Here is a 22,977-nt window from a genome sequence, read left to right on the forward strand (position 1 = left end):
GACATGAAGAAGGAACTAAAAGTTTTTTAGGAGATAACTAAACGAGACATGAACGATGAGCTCTGGAACTTTAAAGAAGAAGAAACAACCATCACATCTTTGGAATCCCCGAGGGGGCATGTGAGCTCCCTGACACTGATTTTAAAATACAACGCTGTCACAGATCACTCGGACCAGCGCTGCCAGAAACCAGAACAGTTGCGGTTTGCAACTTTACCACCAGATGCCACCAGAAAATTACACACTGGGTCTTTAACTGCATAGACATACCTATATGTATGGGAAGTTTTTCTAGGATGTTTGAATACGGTTCAATATTGTTTGAATATTAGTCATGTGTTATTTTTAACTTTAAGTGTTTGTTCAAAGTGTCTTAGTTCAAAATATTAAGGATATGCATGGGACCGCATAATCTGGGGGATGGAAATTGTACTAAACCTCCAACTCTGCATTCTGATAACACTCATTTGAGGATGTCAGCTCGGACCTGGAGGGGCCCCTCAACCTGGAGGCCTACCCTCATACTTCACTATTGGAGGTCATTTTGGTTAGGTTGTTTTATTGTGTTGCACAGACATCTTTTGTTTACATCTTCAGATCAATGGAGGAGCATAATGTGTATACTAGAGTAGGGAGATAGGATGTTAAACCAAGAGCACAAAGTGATTACGGAAAAGGAATAATTGAATCCGACAGTGAATGCTGATTCAGGTAGACGGAAACCGTGGATGTCTTAAGCAGAAGAATTTATTATAAGAGCTCAATATATATCAAGGAGATTTCTGGTTCGCTTACACAGATCAACAAGGTGGTCAGTGTATGGTGCCCCAAGACAATCTGCCTGTTCCCGGTCTCTGTAGTGTATTTAGTTCAGGGTAATGTCGTCATCTCCCCGCGACTATGACACCTCGAGAGAGACTTCAGCTGCTCGATGATTGTTGTGGCTTGCCACAGACAGGTTGACCTTGCTTGGTGCCTGTGAAGACTCGTCTTAACAGTTTTTCAGGGGAGGATAGACAAATTCCATGACAGTTTCTCCCTTTTGTTGACTTGTTCAACACACAAACATTAATAAAAGATAAGGACTGGGACAGGTCTTGAAACACCAAGCACTCAAAAGAAAAGACAATAAAATTGCAAACAGAAATCAAAGCGCATCAAGCTCACTTAATGTGGACCCCGCCTCAACCCTCAAGCGTCCAGTCTCCAGGACAGCACCCCTGAAAGTGTAAATGTCCTTCCGACCATAGCCAGGCATCAAGGGGGCAATTACATCAAACCTCTCTGCTAATCAGAGTAAAAGATTGTGACCGCCAATAATACTTCTTAAGTTTTTCTATTAAAATAATACATAATATACAGGGATACAATGAAACATCAACAGAAAGCAGATAGCATACATGGTTCAAAAATAGGATTTATAATTAGTGAAGCTATGTTTAGTTAAACTGTGTGTTTAAAATTATCTCCAGTGAAGATGGATTAAGGCATTAATTAGCATGTGGCATTGAACCTAAATACAAATCAAAGTCATTTTATTCATTAAAAACATCAATGCATAATTTTCAAAATCTTAGCAAATTCAATTAATAGGCATTGAACATGTTCTTTATGGTCCTGAGGGCACGTAGGAGCTGACCGGCGGATATTCAAACCCCAGTAGCTGCTCTCGTCCTGAAGATGTCTTTGTCTTCATGTGTAATTTGTCAACATGTATTCATTCTCTTATTTATTCATTTGGATCTTTATTCAATTCATTCTCTCACTGTCAGGTTTCTGTCACAAATCTAAACAATATGCTCAGGTTTTCAGAGGGATGATGAAGATGACAAACCCACCCCCTAATATCACCACCGTAGCTGGGATCCTGTTAGCACGGTGCAGCCACTGAGCAACATCAATCAATTCACTTTATGATCACATGCTGATTATTTACCGATTAAGACCTCAATTAGGGCTAATTATTCAAATAATTGATTAAAGGATCAATTCATCAATTAAGTCTAGTAAAACAGAATCAAACCGTGATATAACACAGTATATTTTACTCTTTTTCCTATCTGTTATTCATTTGTTATTTTGCTTCATGTTATGATTAATATAAGACAAAATAATCCTGTTGGGGGAATCTGGTGTTAGAACAGCAAATGGATAGCAGAAATTGCATTTTAAATGTTCATATGAATTACTATATTGGTTATTGGGTTTTTTCAGAGTGTGTATGCGATTTATACTCATCCCCCTTCTCTTCAGTTGGAATAGGACCTTTGCATTTCTCTGATTTATCCTCTGTGGATTATCTTTACAGGAAAACTCCAACACAGTTATGACAGTTATAAACAGTCTCTGGCCTTTCCAGGCCTCTTACCACATCACTGTGTGCTCGACCTTTGACCTATAAGGTGCTTCTCGTCGTCAGTTAACACCCGAGTCGGTTCTTTCTACCTGTGAGACAGGGAAACATTCTCCAGAGATTGGAGAGATTTGATTAACACACATTCGTCTGATTTTAAATTTATAGAAACATGAAACCCCCACAATGTTTCCAGGAATCTGTGGAGGAGCTGTAAATGAAATATTTTCAGCATTGTTGTTAGTTTGTTAGTTTGCTAGTTTTGTTAACATGCAATATACATACAATTTCATACACTCATATATACTCATCTACTCATCAGTCCAGAGAAGAGGGACTTTTTGGGTGATACTCTCTGTTAGGACCCACAAGGACTAAGTTCAGTTGCTGCATTCTCTGTACTGCGGATGAAATAAAGAACAATGGTCATTCTCTCATTCTCACTCATTTATAGTCTTGATAGCTTGGCATATGTATCAAATCTATTTTCATACTTATTTATGATAATAACAATTGACTATTTTAATTCTGATGATAATGATAAATTACTCTTTCAGTTTATAGTACTACGTTACTACTTTAATCTGATGGAGGCTGTAAGTGGTCGCATTTCACTAACCCTTGCTTTCACCCATGTGTCGGACCGTGTGAAAACATGGGCCAAAACATGAAGGAAGAACTTTAACCTTTATAACAGAATCCAGGCTCTAATGAGAGCATATAATTCTGCTGCTTGCTGACATGCCTTTAGACATTGAATTGCTTCCATAACTTCCTAATCACTCACTACAGCACAACCAGGTGTTTGTTATCTTTAAATCCATCAATTTACAAAAAATCTGATCAGAATTTTGAATCAGTCTGCTTTAATTCTCTTGAGAAGAAATGTGATGGTTTGACTATTTGAAAGTCTAGTCAGATCTCCTTGCTGCATCATGTTCAAGATGTGCAGCCCTGTATAAACAACATAAACAGCACAGACAACAGTCGTGACTAAGTATAATGTCTGAAATTTAACAATTATGACAATTATGGTAGCAAAAGCGGCTATATCTCTGAGACAGCTCACCATGCCAAGACCACAGGTGGAAACCATTACGAGCAATATGCAACAGGGTGATAATGTGACACACGGTTCTCATGCAAGTTGAAGCTGATGATGTTCTGAGTCTGAGAGGCCCAAAGCCGGTGCTGGGGTGAGGGCTTGCCTTAGATCACGAAAGGCCTTGTGCACGGGAGGGCAGATACAATGTTCCTTTGACAATGTCAGTGTCTCTTTTTCTTTCTCAGCACGAAAAAGCAGCTTCAAAAAAGTCTTTTAGACGCATATTCCAGTGTCTCTTGTTCTTAAAAGCAGTCCAATGTCTCTCAACTCTCTGTTGTTGACCTTTGGCCTCTGTAAGGGCATTAAATGCCTCTCTCGATGTTGGCTTCACTTCTCAGCGCTGCCACACACAACTCGAAAAGGCCTCCAACTGTCTTTGGAGCTAATCTGGCCCAGTCATTTTTCCACCTTTACTTGTGTGTAAAAACAAACAAATGCTGACTGTCTCTCCATGGGATAGATTAAAATGAACTCAGGTCAAAACTGATCTCTCTCTCAGAGAGCATGTTATGGCTTCATCAATCAGCTGTTAACATTCTTCAGAACTCCCCTGAGTTAAGTCCTCCCCACTCATCTTTTGAGCAGGTCTCCTTTGCATGTGCTCCCATTGGCCAAGCCTCAGGGGCCTCCTCCTCTGTCCAGTGACATCATCGTAATCTGAGCCACTCTTAAAAAATGCTTCTAATTTAAAGCTTTTTAAAACATTAATACTTTAGCACAGTAAATTTATCTTTGTGTTTCACATCGCATTTGAAACTGCAATCTCACTTTTCTCAGTCTCATGCATATCCAACACATCAATGGATCACAAGGCATGAACACTGTCATCCTCTCCATCTACCAGCAATGCCTCATTCTGGGCGAAAACTTTGTGTTGCATTTGAATCATTCTGAGGTCGCGCTTTTATCTATGTGTGTGTTTCTCCATAATAAATAGTGCTGCTACATGAAAAGGTCTCCACTTTTAACACTATATTAATGAATGAGCTCTTATACAAATTCTGTGGTGTCTCTAAACAAATACTCAGAAACCTAGGATTTACACCTGTGGGCAGTGTGCACAAGTACTGCGGGAGTCCCTGGCTCCCCGACCGACACAGGCTCCCCAATGTTTTATGCTGTGCCTAGTTGCCCCATTTCAGACAACTCAGGACGTCTCCCCCGATGAGCACAGCCGCACTGTTGGATATCTGTATGTACACAGACTAGTCAAGGCAGTTAAAGAATAAAACTTTAAATTTGCACTTACCAGTCTCCATTGTATGAGGAATCCTGTTTGTGACGCCAGTTGAAAAGGAATAATTGATGGAGTGGATGCTGATTCAGGGAGACGGAAACCGTGGATGTCTTAAGCAGAAGTATTTATTTTAAGAGCTCAATATATATCAAGGAGATTTCTGGTTCGTTAACACAGATCAACAAGGTGGTCAGTGTATGGCACCCCAAGACAATCTGCCTGTTCCCGGTCTCTGTAGTGTATTTAGTTCAGGGTAACGTCGTCATCTCCCCGCGACTATGACACCTCGAGAGAGACTTCAGCTGCTCGATGATTGTTGTGGCTTGCCACAGACAGGTTGACCTTGCTTGGTGCAAGGTCAACAGTTTCTCAGGGGAGGATAGACAAAATTCCAAAACAATTACTTTAAACTTAAATGGACTGCAAAATCCCATCAAAAGGCAGAAATTAATATCTAAAATGAAAAGAAAAACAACATATAATCTTTTGGCAGGAGACCCCAATAAGGAACACGAGAAGCTAAAACGCTATTAAACGTTCACAGACCCCCAGGTAACGCTAAAATATTAATTTAGAAAATATTTGACATAATTGCTGAAGAGATCTCTGGGGTTCTAATTTATGATGGGGACTGGAATATACAACTACATACTATATATACAACTATCTCTACGAAGAGGATTAACTCCTGAGACAGTCATGGTCAAAAAACTCCTTCATGAAGCATGTATGATGAATATTTGGAGGGATAATCATCCAGCAGAAAGACAGTTTACATTTTACTCCCACCCTCATAGTGTGCATTCAAGAGTTGATTATTTTGTCATGTTCAATTCAGACAGACATAGAATCATAAAATGTGAAATAGGTGTTAAAGACATCAGACCACACAAGTGTATATCTATCCTTACCTCTGGACACAGAAGTTAAAAATACAACCCAGAGGCTTAACACTAGCTTATTAAATGACCCCTTGTGTAGAAAGGATATTGAAAAGGAAATTAAAGATTACTTAGAACATGATGACAATGATGAGTATTTCAAAGTAACGTATGGGATGCAGCCAAGGCAGTAATCAGGGGAAAACTCATAATGTGGTCCTCCGTAAATTAAAAAAAAAGAAAAGCAGAAACAATTAAAAGACTTACTACACAACCTCAAAAGACACATAGCACTTAATGATCCAAAATTACTAGATCAGATAAAAGTGACTAAACAAAAATAGAACAAAATATATGACACTCAAGAGGAGATTAAAACAAAATTTACTAAACAAAGAAATTTACGGCAACGGCCCAAGACCTAAAAACTATTAGCTTGGAGAATAAAAAAGCAACAAGATTAAAGATCCATCCACAAAATCAAACATATACAATCCTGCAAAATGTGTCATGAGTTAAAAGAAATACAACACTGCTTTGAAACTTACTTCAAGGGCTTGTACACACAAACGGATTGTGCACAATCCTTAAGCATTCAAAATGTTTTGATCTCTTTTGATCTGCTGTCCATCGGAACAGCACAGAATAAGATAATAACATGTGAAATAACAAAACAAGAATTAGATAAAGCCATTTCTAGACTCAAAACAAATAAAATGCCAGGTCCAGACGGATATCCAGCAGAACGGTATAAAACATTCAGAGACATATTATCACCAATATTACTGAAATGCTTAAATTTTACACTTAAAGTGGGCAAAACTCCAGTATCCTGGAGTCAAGCAATAATTTCTCAGTGTCCTTGTACAGACCTATATCGATTCTAAATTTAGACTACATATATATGCCTCATTAATTGCTAAAAGGTTAGAAAAATTTCTTCCAGAAATAGATGACGACCAAATGGGGTTCCTCAAGAACAGACAGACACACGATAATCTCAGACAGGCTTAACACTTAATGGAGCATATGAGCAAAACTAAAGATAAATCTATAGTTCTCATAGTACATCATCTGCATTAAGGCAGGTCTTAAATTCAGTGTCTTTAATGTGAATTCCTCTTATTTCTTGATCTCCCCTGATTGCTTGTACAAGAGGCTCTATAAACAAAGCGAACAGGGCCAGACTTAAAGGGCATCCCTGCCTGCAACCCCTTCCAAGTGGTACCGAGTTAGTTAAACTGACATTTATTTTTATTCTGGCTTTAGGGGAGTGATATAAGTTTTTTAGAAATAGAATTACTGAGCTATTAAAGACAAATCTTTGCATTTTAAATGTTAATATTTCCCAGCTAACAGAATCAAATGCCTTTTTTGGCATCTTTCCCAGCCTGATTTGTTTGCCTGAATTATTTTTTTTATACCTTTGGGTTATACTCGGATTATAAATTAAATGTACAGAAAACACAATTCATTTCAATTAATTATACACCCGCAGTGCAAATACTTAACCCTTGGAACTTCAGTTGGGACAATGACACTATTGAATACTTCGGCTAAGGTATAATTAAGATGAACATTTTACCATTTCTCTTTCAAACAATTCCCATAGAAATACCCACCAAACAATTTATTGAATGGAGAAGAATGTTTTCTGGATTCATATGGAAAGGACTGAAACCCAGGGTCAGATATAATACATTGCAACTGCCCAAAGATGAAGGTGGATTGTCTCTGCCAATAGGGAGAATTATTATAAATCAGCACAATTCTGATATTTGATTTATTGCTGCAACCCATACTACAATGCTAAATGGAAAGTTTTAGATTCAAGCCAATGAGATATACCACTCCAGGCATTACTTGGAGACATACATTTTTAGTCATTGCATAAAGAAAACTTAAACTGCTTGACAAAAACACCCTTAAACATTTGGTGTGGTGAATGTTGCAAATTAAAATTGGAAAATCAAATTAAACTATTAAGATGGGTGGCCCTTGATAAAGATTTTAAACCTACCCAGATGGATGGGGAGTATAAACACTTGTTATTTAAGGGCATTACAACATACTGGCCCATTTCTAATGAAGGGGGATTGATTAGCTTCCAAAAACTGAAAGACAAAGTCCGTTTCTCAATGTACGTTCTTCTCTGTACTTGTGTCTCATGTTCTTGTGAAACATCATCAGTCGCAGCCAAAGTACTGTTCACATACAAAGAACGCATGCAAGAACGGTCCAAATGCCTGGATGTTCTCGCCCCACCCCCTTTACCGAGGATGCATCGGAGGTGACTTGTGCATTCTTGGGAGAGCCAAGTATCCCAGAATGAATTTGCAACAACCACTGGCAGGAACGGGAAGGAGAAAAGTATTAGCCGTAAGTTAAAACTTTTGAAATAAATCTGATGTGTCCCGAAATGTACCCTAAAGATGTTTTGAGGCTAGAATTTTGTTGTTTTAACTTCATATCTGTGGTCGATTTATCAAGTAAGAACCTATTTAAACATTTGCTCCAACGTTTTCGGGGTTGTAATGCGGCTTCGACGACCATCAAAGTTTTTTTTTACAGTGATATACATTTTATTTACAACAACGCAGTTAGATTTAAATTAGTCAGATCAAGAAAAAGAACATTAAACAAGAAATTAACATATACAAGATATTTACGCACATATATGTAATATTATTTTACTCTATCTTCATAGCTACAGCTGGTTGAACATGGACACATGACAAAAGGTCATACAGCATCAGTGTCAGTTGCATGTTGATCCAAAGTCTTTTCGTTTGTGTTCATCTGGTCTATTTATGCATCTATGTATCACTGTCATCTAAACTATTTTGTAAACTTTTAGAGAACATGACGACATCTGGAGAGTGTAACTGTCCACATATAGACATATTCACCCAGTCATCCAGACAGTCCCTCTGGGCAGCAAACCTTCCCCGGGCACCATTTCTGGACCAAGGCCCCTCTCATCAGCCCCTTGTTCTGGGTCCGGGCCTTGCTCCTCCTCCTCCTCCTCAAGGATATCACCTGCTGCCACAGAAGTGTTGTGGAGGATGCAGAGTCCGGATCTCCAGGGCCCACAAGATGTTGCACCAGTAGGATGGTCTAAGGATACCAAAGGTGGAGGTTTGGTGTCATGATGACAACATGAAGCTGCAGACACAGATATCCTCCAGTTCCCAACAGAAAGTACCACCTGGGGGATGCAACACCTGTTGGTACATGGGGGATCTGCAGAGGACCAGTGCATCATGAACTGATTGCCAATGTAAACATCTAGAAAGATACACAGATACAGTAAAGCTGCATTGAGGGAAGAGTTTTCTGTTGATGTAACGTCTCTTCTGTGAATCTTTAGGAAGAAGAATCCTGATGTGGCACCAGCAACATGGTAGAACGTCTCACGACCACCAAGGCAAGCAGCCGGCCTCCACCTCCTCCCACTCCTCCATCTCCTCTTGTTTGGGGAAATGACTCGCTCTGTGCAGGACGGTCGTCATCAACTCCAGAAAAACAACTTGGTGAAGACAAATGATCATTCAGATGTGCAAACCTTTGTATGTGACATTTTTTAGAGGATTTTAGTGTTATTTATCCAATGTTGTTATTATATTTATTGCCTAGTTGTGTCTTTAGAATTTTATACATATCCTTTGAACTATTTAATATATTTAACGATATGAATTGGCTGAAATGAATCAGTGATATATACCAGAATTAAATGTTCCTCTAACATCTGACGTGTGAGGTCAGGTGTCTGCTTGAGATATTTCTGTCTTTCATTGCTTGATAAGCAGCATAATCGCTCAGGTCAAAAAGTATCATTACTGTATGACATAAATGACTAATGATGTATATGACACAGGTTAAGGACAGGTATCTTATTATATATATATATATATATATATATATATATATATATATATATATATATATATATATATATATATATATACAACAAGAGGAGGTACGTATGTGGAATGAAGGCTAATTTATTTCAATATTATTACATTATAAAAAATGCCAAACCTCTGTACCTGTCAGTTTATTAGGTACACCTAGATGGAGCTAGTCCTGACTCAGCCAGATTTTAATATAATGGTTTATATATATATATGTGTGTGTGTGTGTGTGTGTGTGTGCGTGTATGTTTGTGTGTGCGTGTATGTATACAGTATTAAACTGCATTAGTTTTTATCTTGGACTACCAAATGAACTGTGCGGTCTAACTATATGGGTCTACCCATATATTGTTTAAAAAATGCATACTGATTAGTAATGCTATAATATCTAAATATAGCATATTAGTATTACAAATAAATGCTATATGTAGATATCATATATTTGTACTGAAAATAAATGCTACAATATTGCGTAAATATATACCATAATATTAGTATTTAAAATAAATGATACTATTTAGATATATATATATATAGATATATAGATATATCATATTACTATTGTAAAGAAATGCTACAACACCGCATCTCTCCTTTCTCAACCACATCCTGGCTGCCAGATCCACTCATCAGGTGAACCGCCTCCTCCTCTGCGTCAGCTGACAGCAAGTACGCTCCTGTTCCCACTGCACAATGACCGAACTGCATCCTCCCGTTCTCGGGAGTATGTTCTCCCGAGTTGAACTCCCAAGTATGTTCTTAGAAAGAACACAAATACATACATGTGTTCTTTGGTATTGAGAAACGACCAAATATTTCTTAAGCTGCGTTTCCACCGCAGGAACTATACCCAGGAACTAGGAACTAAAGGAGGAACTCTGTGCGTAGGAACAAGGGTTTGAATTTAGTTCCTGGGTAATGTGTTTACCCTCGAAAAAGACCCTGCTCGGTACGTAATACTAACGGAAGGTTCAGGAACAATGGATGCAGTGCTAAAGAATTGTGATTGGTCGCACCCTGTTTGAATTGTTGTTGTTTGGGATTTTGTTATTTCATTGTGCTTCGTCATGGACATGCAGAAGAGAATCTACGATAGATGGACCGGCGATGAGGTGCAGGCTCTGCTGAGCATTTTCGCTAGGGGTTCAACGGATCACAAAACTCACTGTTCAGATTGATCCGCGGCTTTTGAGTGACAGATCAGATTATTTAAAAAAAAAAAGACTACTTATGGTGGAAAAAGCAGCTTCAGGAAAACAAGTGTTCTTCGGAGACCTTCAGGTTAGATCCCATTTTAATAGTAATACAAAAACAACAGAGCGATGCAACACAGTCCTACTAAACATCTTGATCGAAGCTTACAAATCTAACTTAAACAGTAAACTGATCTCTCAAATCTATTCATGTTTACAGTCAAGAGATGGGATTTCCACACTTTATATTAAATCTATGTGGGAAAGAGGAGCTAAAATATCTACGAAGAGGATTGGCTGAACATTTGTGAAGTCCAACTAAACACTGGGAATTTGCATGGAAAAATATGATCAGATTTTTCATCACTCCAAACTTAAAGCATCATCTGAGGGTTTGCCAAGTTGAGGACAGTGTTGGAGAGAATGTGGAAACTCCCAGGCAGATCATTTCCACATTTTCTGGGATTGTCCCACTATTTGACCCTACTGGTTGGAAGTAGTAAAAAAGATTATCTCAATGATGGGTTTTGACATTAAACATGATTTCTTGGAAATATCTCAAATACAATCAATTCGACCAATAAGTATCTGATTAAAATAATGTTAGCAGCTAGTAAAAAAACTTTAATGGGAAGCTGGCTTACTAATGAGCTCCTAACAATAGGGGAATGGATTGGAATCGTAAAAAATATATATATAAGATGGAAAGAACTTTCTCGCTGAATCTATGTATGGACAATTTCACTAATAACTGGAGGAAATGGGCGACCCACTTTGATACAGTGGGTCCCCAACATGACATGTAATTGTCAAAAATGTGTGTGTGTGTGTGTGTATATATATTTATATACACATATATTGTATGGGCATTTATATATGTGTATATGAGAACAGGTTGGTAACCCCCTCTGGCAGGCACCAAGGGTATTTACAACGGCATATAGGACTTTCGTTCTAGACCTAACTCTCTGTACTCCCTGAGCGACCATACAGAAGGAACTATTTTACTCTGGTTGTACAAGCGATACCAAAGTGAATCATCAACCAACTATTTTTTATTTTATTTTTTAATTTACGTTAGTCTGTGCTTTCTTCCTTCATGTTCTGTAATATGTACAAAAATACAGTAAAAACAAAGCAAAAATATGAATACAATCAAATGTTATCAAAATCAATATCGACAACATTGATAATTGGTGTCTAGACTCAGACCTCTCCCAAAAAAGAAATACTAAGCTCAGCACAGCAGGGGCTGGGGAGAGACCTTTGCCTCAAGGACAGTCTTCATACATTCTTGTCTTACACTGACTGAAAGTTGTGAAATTTATGTGCACAGACATGAGCCCATGGTGATCTAAAATTTGTAATTCTTAAAATGTAGCAAGCTACTGAATTGAAGTAAGTGTAGTAGTGGAAACTTCTGATAAATTTTGCTGTTCTGTAAAATCCTCTCCTCTCTCATTTCCAGGCGGAACGTGAGCGTCAATATGAGCTCCCCCAGGATCACATGCCCCCCAACCCCCACCCTTCCCTGATTGAACAGGTTTTCTCACAGCACCCCTTGACCCCCTCCATCAAGGCCCATGTGAAAGGCAGTCACCTGTACACCGACCTGAGACTCACCAGCCTGTCAGATACCAAGCGCGGACAGCCGTCCTGGACCATCGAGGAGTATAAACGCAACTCAGGACAGAAGGGAAAGCACTTCACAGCTCTGGACCTTCAGGTAATAGACTTTACAGACTGACAGCAAAGAGGGCTGTGAGGAAATGAACAAGTATAGCTGCTCTGTATGTTTAATACCAGATTTTAAACAATGTTCACCTGTGACTGTTATGGTGTTACTTTCTTAAAGTAACAAGACTGCCTTTGGTATAGTTGCTTTGTTCCACCTATTGACATTGAAACTCCATATTTCATTTACCACTTTAGCACTTATACATCACACCAGTGTAAAACCCACCCTAGTATTGATCGTCATGTGTGACCTGCAGGACTACTGGGGTTCTCCCATTACATGTGTGTATCTGTGACTTACGTGCCACTGCAGGGACCCTGTTTAACTACGACACAGGCACAGAGGCACATTATTGATGGTCACTGTATGACTCTCAGAGTCACGAGAGATTTAGAAATCAATTCCTCTTCCTGACAAGCCTCTGGCTGTAACTGAGATGCACCGTGGCCCTGTGACTTTTTCTTCAAATGTCCTTGCAGGCTCCATTAATGACTTTAAAATAGCTTTCACTTACTGTATCTAATGACAAAACACTATCTTTGTTTGTGCTGAGATATGTATTTTCTTATAGTATAGCCTGGCTGTCAGTATTTAATGTTTTGAGTGCTTGGCAAAACTCATCCCCATTCTGAAATCAAATGAACTCAGAATGTCAACAATGAAAAAAAGCGACTTAAATGATGAACAACCAGGCATTGTTCTTTTTCCTCTTTTTTTTTTACAAGAACACCAATGCAAATGTTTTTTTCAGTCTGTTACACAAAGACAAACCATTAAGTGCAAAAAAACTGCATATGTGCAGATTTAACTAAATACTCCCCAGTCAGGGCGGCATGGTGGTGGCTTCACATCAGGAAGTTTCTGGCTGTGAACTTGCTGGTCAACCAGAGTCTTTCTGTGTGGAGCTCTCCCTGTGTCTGCGTAGGTTCTCTACAGGTATTCCAGCTTCCTCCCACAGTCCAAAGACATGCAGGTCATGTGAAAGGGTCAGTAAGCGATCCTAAAGCAATACCCGTTTTTAATATTTCCTTTCTGCCTATTAGCTTTCGCTTTTTTGTTTGCGCAGGAAAAAATCTGGGTTTTTCGGTGCAGCCCAGGCTCGGTAAATTGAAAAACTCCCACACAAGAGGACCCTGGTTCACGGCCACGCCAGAGCAGTAAAATCATGAACAACAACAAAGAGAGAAAGAAGCTTTCTGTAGAATCGCTTACTGCCCCTTTAAATGAAGATTCAAAATTGTGTGTTGGGAACGTCAGCTGTAACTTTAGCACCCAGGTCAGCGACCCGCTCTCTCTGGTGTCTCTGCGCCCTGGTAACTCAGTATTCACCAGAAACATTCCCGTGGGCGACGAAACGTTCATTAATGTGTCGCCTGTAGCACTCTTGAGTCGTTTGAAATGAGCTAACGTGCCCTTACCTCTCAAGGATAGAAGGAAATAGATTTCATGAATAATTATTATAGTAATTATTAAGCCGCTGAGTCTCTCCATTTCTCACTGTTAGTTCTCAAATTGTCATTACTGTGACCCCTGCGCGGCCGCCCTCACTCACTGGCCTCGTCCTAGACCTGAGACACGCATGAGCGCTGAGGTGCAGACGCGAGAAGGGGGCAGAGAGGAGGTAGGCTCTCCTATTTGACTTCAACTGGCCCCTGTTGATCGTACTGAGCTCCCAAATGAAAAACACTATGTGACGTTCAGGTCGGTGCCCGGTCACCTTGTCGGGTGCCTCCGGTGAAGAAACCCTAAAAACCAACAATCTAATTCCCTAAAAATAAACCTCTGTCTCAAGAAACCTATAGAGAACTATTCCTATCTGACCCTAACAGTTATTGAAGGCCTTACTGAGCTAAAACTCTAGAACTCTACTCAAAGAATAATCTAATAATATGGGTATAGTTTCTCTGGTTTCAGTGTCTGTTTTGTGTCCTCCACAGTTAGATGCTCAACACTTGACTACGCTCAATAAGTGAAGCATTCTGGGCATCAGAGTTTTCCAGTCTGTTCCTTTGTCTTTTGAACAAAGGATCAAATGATCAGATCCTCCATTTTGTGAAGCACTACACTAACCTGTTACCAGTCTTTGTTCTGACATGAACCATACCAACAACTCTACTTAGAGCCTGGTTGCTCAAATGATGAGCATGGAACTCTGTATACAGAAGCAGTTAGTGGCTTACGCAGGCCAGGGGGTTGGTACTGGCATGGTGTCCTCGTCAGAAAGGCTTCACTCCCCAGCATTTAGGGCATGTTTATTCTACCAAAAATGTTTTGCAGAGGTCAGGTACTTGGCTGGAAAAAAAATCAAAGAAGGTACAGTAGTGGAAAAAAAACGTTTTAGAACCACTGTTTATGATAATCTGGATAAACTGTCTGATCATTTGACAATTATTTCTTACCCACCTGACATGGTTTTAGTGATGCAACCATGTTCCCAGACCTCTGGAGTTACTTTGGTCACTACAAAACTTTAATTGCAACAAACAATTCTCTGCAGTGATTGTTGAGAAGCACTCTGGAAAATGCCAGGACTTACCAATTGATTTAGATAAGAAAAGACATAAATGTTGACAATAGATTCATGTAAAAAGAAAATGACCCAAGAGTAAATGCTTCTTAAATATAGTGACTGATGATGGCACTGTACATTGCTAGACAATCTGTAGGAGGATTTTTCCAAGAATAAAATAAAAACCAAGTCCAGTCCGAGACTTATATATAAATAATACAGTAATAGATGCCAACTTATTTGGAGAGAGAGAGAGAGAGAGAGCCAGGGTAGTTGGCTAAGAACCCAAAATGCAGGATACTAAATATAGCCCAAAAACTAGGGAAGTTCTAAAGGCACTATGTATCACTACAGCACCATGTTCAAACAGTGATGGAATTCAGTACTGTGACCATAATTGTAAACCACTAGTTTTGCTGTTAGAGAGACTAATTATTTGGATGGGTTACCTGATGTGTTGTGTATTGTTGTGATGACTTCCTGTTACTGACTGTAACATCATTGTTGATAACAGGGAATCATTTAATCAGACATGTTAAACATTTCAGGTATACTTGTCAATACTACGTACTAACAGGAATGTGGACATTTATGATGAATGAACAGCTTGCCTGATTATCAGCCATGACAGCGGGGGTGGCATTGTACATTGTAATGACTAATGAGTACTCATGTAATGATCTAGTGATCATTACTGAGTACTCATTTAAAAAATGTTCTGAAGACTACTGAGTATTCAGTTAATAATCAAGTGGCAACCCACGTGACGTACCCCGTTGGCTTGTGAGCTGCCGTTTTGAAGCCTGGAGTTTTGCATTTTGACCATTGACATTTAGGCGCTTTTTTTCAACCGGACGTAAAATTAGGGGTGGGTCTGACTGAGAGCTCATCCACTGCACGCCCACCTACACCTGCAACCATGTACCGTTTGGAAGATCAGCTGTCAATCACGCTATTTATCTTCTATTTTACTATGAATGAAACCACAATTTACAAAATGATCATCATGCTGTATTGAAGAAGATTTGAAACTAGCACCTGAGACCATAAACTCCTCAGGAAAATGTTTGTGAGTGAGAAGTAGAGACGTTTTCTGATAGACATCTATAGAGACAGACTTCTATTTGCAACCAGCGAGTCGCCATATGCTGGTGATTCCAGAGAATACAGGCTTTCAAGCCTGCATTGGCTTCATTTCCCGAACCGGGTGACTGTCAATTTTTTATTAATAGTTTATCTTTAACAGTATATGATAATAATGTAGAATGACCACTGGTACTCAAAATATGTTAATAAAAGACTGTTGAGTACCCATGTAATAATAAAATAACAACTAGTCATGTATGTCGTAAAGACTACTGAACGCTCTGCGCGTTCATGAATGCTACGCTACATCCTATGCTAGTGGACTTCACGGATGTTTAATCAGTCTTCTACGGTGCTCGCCTCGGACGTGAAACTATGGATGTATGCGGATGGCAACAGCGACCGACAACGAAGTTCATGTGAAAAGTAAGTTAATATTAAATTGCTAAAATTGTTGATTTAATGGTTAATTTGTGTTAAATATTAACCACGGAAAACACAGTCATTGTATTCTCCACAACAAACCATAACCAGGCAAGAAAAGTTAATTTTGTCTCTCTGTCATTTCTATTGAGACTCTGATGCTCTGTGTGTGTGTGTGTGTGTGTGTGTGTGTGTGTGTGTGTGTGTGTGTGTGTGTGTGTGTGTGTTTGTGTGTGTGACATATAACTACAACGTGCTGGATAAAGTTATTACTGGGGCTTTTACAAATAAGTTCTTAACCTGTTTATATTGAACAGTATATTTGTATGACATGTTGTGTAGTCTTCTTGCTGATATATTTCATGGTTCTCCACAGCTATCTGCTGCAGTCGGGGCTGAGCAGAGCCATGAGCTGAGTTCATGATGTATTACAAGATTTTACTCCATGGATGATCTCCTAGAGCAAGACTTCTCTTCAGTGCAACACCGTCACATGACCTGTCAGGACTTCATTCACCATTTACTTACTTTATAGTTCATATATATATTTAGAGTGCAACATATCAGATGAAATATGTTTATTTGAACCACTGATACACTGATATTTAGTCTTTGATTATTTAATTTTAAGTCTTTTCAGAGCCTCGCCACTTTGATCCACCTCCGCTTTTTGATTTCACATGTATGGTGCCGTATACGGCACATATTGGTCTCTACTTCCTTCTGTTGTACAAAACACTAGTGTCTAATCATCTTTGGTGTTTAACACACATTCTCTGATCATAGATGCTGTCCACATTCCTCAGTAACTGATGTCTTCACAGGAGGTAGACATCCCATGTATTCTTGTACCACTTGGTTACACACAGCAACATATTCAGAAACATACTTAAAAACAGCGGTTGCATACATTGTTATATTCTGATACTCACCTAGTATATATGAAAAATAAAGTGTTTGTGTGTGTGTGTGTGTGTGTGTGTATCTCAAATGTTTACAGGCAAAGGCTCTGTATATTTTTGTAAATCACATATATTTTTTTAAATAAATAACCAGAATAGTATAAAAATGTGTTTTTAATGTCATCACAGGTTTTGTAGTGTTAATTTACCCATTTTTGTTACCTCTTTATAATTAAATCTACAACAAAATAAATTGTGTAAAAAAGTGATGCAAATACTTCCTGAAGCTTTATAATCTATTGTATGAATATGAAATATGTGTGTTGTTTGTCTTTCTGCTTGCAGCTCTGTCTTTTATAGTATATACAAAAATCCATGAAAATATCAATAAGCTATTACAGAGCAGATTGAAAAAAAACTCTTGCAGTCTTGTTCTCATCCCTCTGCCTAAAGAACAAAGTATTTACTTAATTGACAATATATACCCTAAAGTCAGCCTCAACTTGCGCCTCCTGCTGGCTTAGGGGTTAAAGATGCTTACGGCTTCAGAGTATGTCCCTTGGTTAATTCCTTATGGGGACCTGTGTTGTTAGTTGAATGGTTTCCCTTATATCCCGTCTCATTTCCTGTTAGCTCTCCACTGTCCCTGTCTAATTAAGGCAAATATTCCCGCCACACTACAGCACAACAATGAGAAAGAGCTCCCGTTGGCATGACAAGTTTTTAGTTAAGATGCAGAGTGCAAAGTGCAGTCAAGTATACCATGCAGAGTGGCTGGTGGTGTTGAGTGCACTGGGGCACACATGAAGACAGGTTGAGATTAGGAAGAGTCTAGTATCATCTGTTATCCTTGGATGTACACATGGAGAGCTTTCATCCGTCTACCATCTGCTCTATGTTTGCCATTTTAAAAATGGCCATTTTCTTTTTTTCTGTGAGGCATCTGTCCTTATTGGTTAATTTTCCAGGTGATTCCATGTCACCCCCTTTATGTTTTGTCTGTTATTTATATGTTAGTGTTGCTTAGTATATTTATCAAAATGAAAACATCTCACATGTTTGTTCAGTAATTCTTCTACCATCCCTAACCGTTTTGGCTTTTCTGGAGAAAAGTTGTGCAAACAGTTTCAATTCTGATGTACTTGGATCGAATCTCACACTGGTACAGCACCTTGTGTGCTTTTGGTTATCTACCATAACATGCAGTAAGCCACACCTATATGTCCTCTCACCATCTGTATAACCAATGGATGCTGTAAAACTGTAAAATGAAGGCAGTATTTAAATCTAACAAAGGATGGTTAGATTTAACCATCAGTTATTATCCAGACGGCATGTAGTGCAGAATATAGAACATTGTTCGTTAACGTATTTGCAATCATTTCCAGTTTTCTGGAGCATGATTCAAAAGCCATTTTTCATAATGTTTTCGTTAAACTACATTTAGGTTAATCAGGTAGTGAAGTGGTGTGTTCAACTTTGAACCAGTTTGATAGCAGGTTTTATTTCCAGGGTAAAATTAAAAAATGTATGACTATTTCATAAAACCTAACCTGATTAAGATATTTTGGGTTTCTTAGATATATTTTTTTATACAATTTTTTTTTTGTTGAAAAAACAAAACAAAAAAACAGCTGCTTGGCTGAATTTTGTAATAATACATTTTACAGCTTATAGTTCTATTTACAGAAAAGCAGAGGGAAACACTCGCACTGTCGAGCCCTGTGTTGTTGTATCGATTCATCAGAACAACTACAGCTGCTTTTTTTCTTTCTAACAGAAACTGGTTTCATCCATAAATTCATTTCATTTTTTTTTTCTGCTCGGATCTTTCTTGCAATTCCACTCTCAGTGAAACTTAACACTTCACACTCATGGTTCAAACTTAAACCCTACAAGAAAGGATAAGGACTACTGTATATATTCTGAGCTGCTGCAAACAGCACTACAGTATAGTGTGGAATTTCTATGAGCTTCCAAATCAATAATCAGCAGCTTGTAGATTGAGATCTTCTGTTGAGTCCCTGCAAGAATTTTCCTTTGTCAAGGCTGAAAACGAAGAGTGACATGACTTTTATGTTAATTTTCCTGAGAAACTCAAGAAACATCACTGTCTCTTTTTAAATCATCTATCAAAACTTACTTTTATGAAATGGATTTTTCTTGCAATATAAATAAAGTTATTATTATTATTGTTGACCATGTAAACTTCCTGAACCATCCTGAATCATGAAATGAAGGCGTGCATGTGTTGTGTATAGAAACTGTGTTTCTTCCTCTGTGTCCTCCTTACCTATCGCCTTTGTTTAATCAGACCCAGGAGTCCCTAAACCCTAACAACCTGGAGTACTGGATGGAGGACATCTACACACCGGGCTATGACTCGCTGCTCAAGAGGAAAGAGGCGGCATTCAGGAGGGCTAAGGTGTGTAAGATCGGGGCACTGATCGCCGCCGCGACCTGCACGGTGATCCTGGTCATTGTAGTTCCAATTTGCACTATGAAATCATGAGCGTGCCCGGACAGAGTGGCACTGCCCAGTGGATGACACACTTTTACTGGTGTCCTGGTCTGTTCGTGGACTAGGTAAGTGTGCAGCAGATTCACCGACAACATGATCGTGTTGGGAATTGACTGTCAGTTTGATGTTTTGTGCTTTTACTGCAGTATTTACTTCTGGTGGTCTTTCTTGCCAATATAAAAATGGTTAGGACAGCTATTTTACAATAGAAATGAATTCAGCAAGTGCATAATATATACTGTATATATGTTGTAGTTTAATGAATTGTCATAAACTGTGTGGGACAGTTGGAAACTCATTGATTGAATTGTCCGTTGTAAACAACTGCAGCAGTTGATCCCTGAATAAAACTGGATTTGTTGATGTAGCCTTTGTATGATATTTTTATTTTCGGTATAATTACTGTACAGTGTATTTTGATCAGAGTTATTTTTGATGAATTATCTGGTTGAATGTGAGACTTTATTGATACAGCAAGCATTTTAAGTAACACAATTTGTTTAACACATTTTTCTATTCAGAAAAATAATGAAGTGCTTTAGCTGAAGCAGAGATATACTGTACAACATAAAATGCAGACACAGTATGACTGAATGTATTGATAACATTAGCGTACTCACTTGGAAAGGTATGAACTGAGTAGTGACTCGAATGTTGCTGCCCTCTCTTCCTTTTTCTGAATCACTACAGCCAACGGCACACAAATGCTCCTCTTCCCCAAACAGTGGATTTGTTCTTTTTATATGTGCATAGCCTAATTGATTAGGGCCGGCTCTCCACACCACACAAACGAAACAGAAAAACATCCTTCTCTGAGTGGGTTTGTCCATCTATTCATTGCTGCCATTTCCTTAAATGACTTAAAGTGCAAAACACTAGTAGCGCAAGGCCTGGCAACCTCAATAGAAAATAGTAGCTTTTAGTTCATATTGAAAATATCACAGTGCATGTTAGATGAAGGAATGATGCTGGTGTTGCTCATTTTTCTTATAGTCAACAAATCCTGACATTGTGTTGTTGTCTGTCTCTAAATACTGTCCCTGCTCTGATTGACGTTTATCCCAAAGCCCATTGTTTTCCAGCTGAAGACGTAAATCTTTTGACTCAAATCACAGATATAAAGTTTTTTAAAGAAGGCTGAGTAATTCCCCAGAATGTGTTGTCACTGTATCTTTAAGCAAGTGTTTCTTTATCAGAAATAATAATAATAATAATAATAATAATAATAATAATATTTATTTATATAAAACTTTTAAAAACAGGGTTTACAAAGCGCTTTGACAGACAAACACACAGGATACACGGAGGTCGTCTCATATACACTCATACATTACATAAGAAATAAAAGCAATAAAGGTACAACATTGCATAAAAGCAAATAAATATGAAATATAATAGAATTAAATAATCTGTGCATTTGATTGGGACTGTTTTTAGGTTTACAAAAAGGTGTACAAATGCATATTACAAACTGAATGTAGTGCATTTGTATTGTGCTTTTCAACCCTTCATTCTAATATCTTGCAAAAGGACACATCGACATGCGGACTGAAGGAGCCAGGAATAGAGCCACTGACCTTCAGGTCACTTGACACGCTCTACCTTGTGAGCCACAGCCAACCACATAGGACATACACACAATACTTGTTAGTAGAATCAGTTTGCTGTTGGTTTGGGGTTGCACATGGGATTTGTTGAACATACACCAGCCTAATCCTTTTAATTCAATGTGATTGAGAACCAATAGTTTATCTTCGGTGGAGCCTACTAAACATTATAGCCTGTTCACACCTCCACATCATAAAGTTCTTCAGTTCAACACAACAGCCCTGCAAGAACTACCACCTTCATTAAACTTCACCAGAGAGGATTTTATTGAATTTTGCAGTCAGTAAGTGCTGCACTTGTATTAGACTCCATTATGTTGAGGAATGTTCTAATATTATGTTTCCCCCTGTGTATGTAAATGGGACAAAATATTTAAAATGTATTTCAGTGTAATCCTTTGAACTTGGCTTTATAAAACACAGAACAGATAAGTAAACGGCCCCACAGCCATAAGATATTGAATGTATGTACCAGCAAGATAAGTCTGGGTGCTGATGGAGTCTTTTGAAGCGCTGACCGAGCTGCGGGGGCGGTTGAAGATGGTGGTGAAAAACCGGTGGGACCGGAAATCGGAAGAAGGCGGGAGGCCGGTGCTGATTGTCTGAATTTTATTATCAAGCAAGAAACGAGGGAGTGAGTTGACGTTTAAGTTTTTTATGCCGTGGGATGTGGAAAGTTTGAATGATGAACTGATGCAGGCCGGAAACCAGGGTGGGCTGGCACGTGGATTGCGAAATGTCGAGGCGATGCGAGCCATTGTCTTTCTTCTTTAATTGGAGCCACAGACTTCCTAAGGCTTATTCGTAATCGTGGTATGAATTATGCTCAGATGTGTTAAAGAAGATGTAGTGCAATGTGCCGGCAACGTGTGTGCCGGTACATACATACTAAGTTTGAGTATGCGGAACTGAGCCTTTGTCACTAAAGCAGTTTAATGTCCACATAAAGCCTGCAGACAGTTACGCTGTTTCTGGCGCTGTTGTTAACTAATTATGAAACAGATGGGGCTCGCTGTGCATTACATACAGATAAGATGGTGGACACATAAGAAGCCACACATCATATTTACTGTAGGGGGCACCGTTCACCAAGCCAACACCCATAATTTGCCAAGGTCGAGCTAAGGTTACCATTTGTGAGGATTTTTAAAAAATTTAATTGTGGGATTTATATTGTTTCTCGCAGTTTATGTCTGTGCCATTACCACAGTCTTTCATAACTTTAACCATACTGTAGTTTTGTGTCCAGATAAATTAGAAAGAATTATAAAAAAGCGGCATCATATAAAAAAAGAAGATCTTTTTCTATATAAAATGTTTTTTGTTTTGTTTTCAAAAATATAAAATGTTTTTTCTGGTGAAAAGGTCGATTTTAAGGCTTGTAAACACCCAAGCAGGGAGAGTAAAGGCTTCTCATATCGTTCTTCTTTATGGCTGTTGATATCAAGAGCCTTGTTTAGACGCTTAGTCACACCGTAAAATGTAGCCTTAATAACTGATCCACTGAT

General features: G+C 38.6%; 1 protein-coding gene across 1 annotated transcript in view; it reads left to right on the top strand.

The window, feature by feature from the left end:
• The window catches only part of minar1 (membrane integral NOTCH2 associated receptor 1), a 60,434-nt gene extending 40,205 nt beyond the window's left edge, over positions 1 to 20,229 (top strand). Inside the window, exons 4-5 of the mRNA XM_035629050.2 lie at positions 12,152 to 12,409; positions 19,656 to 20,229. Coding sequence (XP_035484943.2) covers positions 12,152 to 12,409; positions 19,656 to 19,853 — 456 coding nt within the window. The 3' untranslated portion in view covers positions 19,854 to 20,229. The remainder of the gene's footprint in view (positions 1 to 12,151; positions 12,410 to 19,655) is intronic.
• Positions 20,230 to 22,977: the final 2,748 nt, after the last annotated feature.

This window comes from Scophthalmus maximus, chromosome 4, assembly GCF_022379125.1.
Source record: "Scophthalmus maximus strain ysfricsl-2021 chromosome 4, ASM2237912v1, whole genome shotgun sequence".
In the NCBI taxonomy this organism is placed as follows: Eukaryota; Metazoa; Chordata; class Actinopteri; order Pleuronectiformes; family Scophthalmidae; genus Scophthalmus; species Scophthalmus maximus.